The sequence below is a fragment of the Primulina eburnea genome, chromosome 8 (genome assembly GCF_022965805.1).
Source record: "Primulina eburnea isolate SZY01 chromosome 8, ASM2296580v1, whole genome shotgun sequence".
In the NCBI taxonomy this organism is placed as follows: Eukaryota; Viridiplantae; Streptophyta; class Magnoliopsida; order Lamiales; family Gesneriaceae; genus Primulina; species Primulina eburnea.
The window spans coordinates 35,855,898-35,860,530 of NC_133108.1; the positions used below are offsets into that span (position 1 = coordinate 35,855,898).

The 4,633-nt window shown below is 34.1% G+C and overlaps 1 protein-coding gene across 1 annotated transcript; it reads left to right on the plus strand.

Annotated features, from left to right (window-relative positions):
* The first annotated feature begins 1,672 nt into the window (after positions 1-1,672).
* LOC140837919 (transcription factor IIIA-like) lies at positions 1,673-4,091 on the plus strand. The gene is made up of 6 exons (XM_073203999.1): positions 1,673-1,904; positions 2,005-2,136; positions 2,549-2,840; positions 2,999-3,231; positions 3,398-3,541; positions 3,634-4,091. The coding sequence occupies exons 1-6, from the start codon at positions 1,776-1,778 to the stop codon at positions 3,775-3,777; spliced, it is 1,074 nt and encodes a 357-aa protein (XP_073060100.1). The 5' UTR covers positions 1,673-1,775; the 3' UTR covers positions 3,778-4,091.
* The last annotated feature ends 542 nt before the right edge of the window (positions 4,092-4,633 follow it).

Sequence of the window (4,633 nt, forward strand, 5' to 3'; positions counted from 1 at the left end):
TGTACCAAATAGAGTACGAAATATAATGAAATTGTTGTGGTTGTATACTTGAATCAACTTATTTTGTTCTGAATATTATTATGATATTTACTTTTGTTAAATAGCTTAAAATCATGGTAATGAGTTGTTTCTCAACTCTTACTCATTAAATTGAGACACGAGTTTGCATTTTTATGTTAGTGGTTTCCCTCGAAATTTATGCTCAAATTCCCAATTTGTGTACCTAATATAATATGAAATATACTGAAATTGTTTTGGTTGTATGGTGAAATTACCCTATTTTGTGCTGAATATTATTATGATATTGACTTTTGTTATGTAGATTAAAATCTTGGTAAGGAGTTGGTTTCCCAACTCTTACTCAATAAGTCGATATATGAGTTTACTTTTTTATGCTAGTGGTCCCCCTCGAAATCAAATTTTCAATTTATGTATGTAATATAGTACGATATATACTAAAATTGTTGTGTTTGTGTGATGAAATTAATCTATTTTGTGCTGAGTATTATTATGATATCAACTTTTGTTAGGTATATTAAAATCATGGTAAGTAGTTGGTTTCTAACTCTTACTCAATAAATTGAGATATGAGTTTGATTTTTTATGCTAATAGTTCTCCTTGGAATATATGCTCAAATTTCCAATTTATGTGCTCAATAGTGTATGAAATATACTGAAATTATTGTGATTGTATGCTTGAATTAACCTATTTTGTGCTGGAAATTATTATGCTACTGACTTGTGTTAGGTTGATTAAAACCATGATAAAGAGTTGATTTCCCAACTCTTACTTCATTAAATCGAGACATTAGTTTGCCTTTTTTCGTTAGTAGTTCCTCTCAGAATATATGCTCAAATTATCAATTTATGTACCCAATCGTGTAAGAAATTTTTTTTAAAAAAAATGGATCAAATAGCGACGGTGTTTGATTAAACCGTCGCTATTAGCGACGGAAATAACAACCGTCTCATTTGAAACTTAGCGACGGTTTTACTTATATCCGTTGCTATATGTAAATAGCGACGGTTTGTTTTAAACCGTCGCTAAATACGAATTTTTTTACCAGCATGAACTGTAAAATAAAGTTTTTGGTATGTCAGGGAGTGCAGCTAAAAAAATTCTGACCTAGAGACTGAACACAAGTTTCACTTTCTGAACGTGGATTTTTCTCTAATTATCCCTGATAATATTATATTATATATTAAATATATACAATAAAAATAAATAAGCAGGAAAATAAATATTATTAATTTTGAATATTGTTACATTTTTCTTGTGTTTTGAAGTTTGGAAAAATATGGAGAACCGAATCTTCAAGTATCGTACTGATAACATGTTAAAAATAAAAATTTAAAGTAAAAAGTAAAAATTTCAAACTCTCAAAATATATTAAACTACACAATTTATAAAATTTTGTGTACTCAATTGTGTTCTTATTCACAAACTGAGAGATTTATTTATAAAATTTCTTTGAAAATAATTCAGAAATAAATTCATCAACATACACTAATTTTCAATATTTACAACTCTTATTTCAATATTCAATAGTTGCACCTATTTATTTTCAACAGTATATTTATATTTATATTTATCTATGCAATAAATCTTATTTTCTTGAAATGACAAAATTATCCCTCGTGCTTGAAGTATTTAGCTGGTTCGAGCCTTTCGCGGTTTTCACCTCACGATTCCCCAATTCGCCGCTTTTCAGAACTAGGGTTTCATATCTCAGCCGTTGCCTATTATTTTCTTCTCAGTATATGCGTTTGCTGCAATGGCGAATGAAGGCGAGGCAGGGCGAGGGGCGATATTCAGAGATATTAGGAGATATTACTGCGAGTATTGTGGGATTTGCCGCTCCAAGAAATCTCTCATCTCTCGTCACATCATGTCTCAGCACCGGGTGAGTGCTTTTATATTGTCTTGTTTTGGGTATTTGAATGGATTTTGAGGTTTTACGTTTTTATTGACATTTGTGGCGTTGGGTGTTGGGTGAATTTCAGGAAGAGATTGCGGAGAAGGAGCAAAACGAGGGAGATGGAGATGGAAATAAACTGAACACTTGTGATGAATGCGGCGCTAGTTTCCTTAAGCCTGCACATTTGAAGCAGCATATGTTAAGCCACTCTCTTGAAGTAAAGATTTTGTTACAGTTTATGGTTTTTCAGTTCTTTCCTTCTTTATATGACGCTTCTGTTCCGTGTCACTTAAAAAGTGCTTATTTTATTTACGTTGCAATTGAAAAGATAGCTGCTTGCAGATTGAAGTAAGGTTGGATAACCCCAACCTATTGATTTTCATCTGGGCGTGAAGCATTGGATCCCACATACCAGAACTCCAAAATGCGAGAGGCGTTAAATTTCCTTGAATGGATTAGTACCAGGTGGGGGACTGCCTGAGAAGCTCCATCAAGTGAGCCTCTGTCACGCTCTGTTGTTTTTCGAGGTTTGAGTATTCTTTTGTGTTGTGAGTTGGACCGCAGCCTGGAAACCTGTGAAAGGGAAGTTCAACAAGTCTTTGTTCTGATGGTAATTGTTTCTGTCTCAGAGATCTTTTACATGTCCAATAGATGAATGCCACGCCAGCTATAGAAGAAAGGACCATTTGACCAGACATCTGCTTCAACATCAAGGGAAATTGTTTGAGTGTCCCGTGGAGGGCTGTAAAATCAGATTTACTGTGCAGGATAATATGAAGCGGCATGTGAAAGAGTTTCATGATGATTCTGATTCTTATTCTGCTGACATTAAGAACCCAAAAGAATATGCATGTCCAGAAATTGGATGTAGCAAGGTGTTTAAATATCTGTCCAAATTACGCAAACACGAAAATTCCCATGGTTAGTTGTATTTGTTATGGAATTGTTTTGTGAGCAAAATATTTTTTGGCTTTTGATGGTTTTATATCATCTACTAAGTTATGAGGAAACCTCAGTTGTCGAGGAATACTCCATCAATTGTCCTTATTGAAACCTGAATGAATTCTTCTATAATGCAGTGAAACTGGATTCAGTGGAGGCTTTGTGTTCAGAACCAGGATGCATGAAATATTTCTCAAATGAGCATTGCCTCAAGGAACATCTTCGGTCCTGCCATCAATACATATTTTGTGATAAATGTGGGACCAATCAGCTCAAGAAGAACATAAAACGCCATCTTCGCATGCATGAAGGGGTTTGCACAGAGCAAATCAAGTGCAGTTTCAGTGGTTGCGCTAGCTCATTCTCTACTGTAAGATCCCTCCTCTCTGACCTTAAGTTATTTGTTTCTTTATTTATATAATTGCCTTATCTCTCTAAATCTCTTGTATGTGGGTATTGATAGAGCTTTGTGAATCATCATTGAGGCAATTGAAAAGTTGTATAGGCTGATTATATGTATATTTTTTATTTGGCAGAGATCAAATCTCAATCAGCATGTAAAATCTGTTCACATGGAGCTCAAACCATTTACATGTAGCATCCCTGGTTGTGACATGAAATTTGCCTTCAAACACGTAAGGGATAACCACGAAAAATGTGGGTGTCACGTTTTTATTCCTGTAAGTTTCGCCTTAGTTTTCCAATTATTGCTTCTCGGCTTCTTGTTACAAGTCTTCCTTGTCACATTCATCGAGGATTTTTCTATGTTCAGGGTAATTTTGAGGAGTCAGATGAACAATTCCGATCCAGACCCAGAGGTGGAAGGAAAAGAAAGTATCCAATAGTTGAGACTTTATTGAACAAAAGAGTGGTTGCACCCCGTATTGAGGAGATCCTTATGAATGGGGAACCCTGAAAGTTCCTGTCATGCCCATTTTCTGCAAATTTGCAATCACTAAGGTGCACTTTTATGACTCTGCAGACCCTGCAGGAGTAGGGGCAATTGTTTGTGATATATGTTTTGTCTATGATTGGTCATGCTTGGTAAATACACGTTTACAGATTTTGTAGCAGGATTCATCGGTTAAATCAGAGTGTACTGCAAATAGGCAAAAATAGGAAGTGACATTCTTTTCTCCTTACTGCTCGGATAAAACTTATATTGTATGTAAAAATGTTCTGAGTTTAACATTAAGTGAACAAGCCATGTTCCCTATGGCAAAATTTTGATAGGTTTCTTGCAAATTGACTGGAGTTAATTAATATTGTCGTTCGAATCGCTACGTCGTCGGGTGTTGTATGGGTTTTTATTTTATAAAAAAGTAGAAAATAATGTTTTGTTATCACAATAAGAAGTTGCAAAAACACTGCATGTAAGATGCACATAACATCACTGTCGTATCCATAAACAATACCATACATAATGAGTTTCAATTTCACATGTATCATTATGTATAAAATTTGTGTTTACACGTACCATAAATAAGACAAAGGTAGAACATTTACCGTATTCTGTATAAAATATGTATTTTTACACATGAGATTGTAAACAAGTCTTCTAATAGTTTCTAATTAATTTCCTAGGTGGGTACATAGCTCCACACCAAGTCAGAAGTCCAAACCAAAGTTGGGCTCATGAAATTTGTAGTTCAAAACTGGTCCCAATCTATTATATATATTTTTTTGGTAAATAAAAATTCATTAATAAAAAATATATAGAAATCATTCAAGAGGCTAGAATTTGAAGTGCAAAGTCTTTGATGGTAACAACT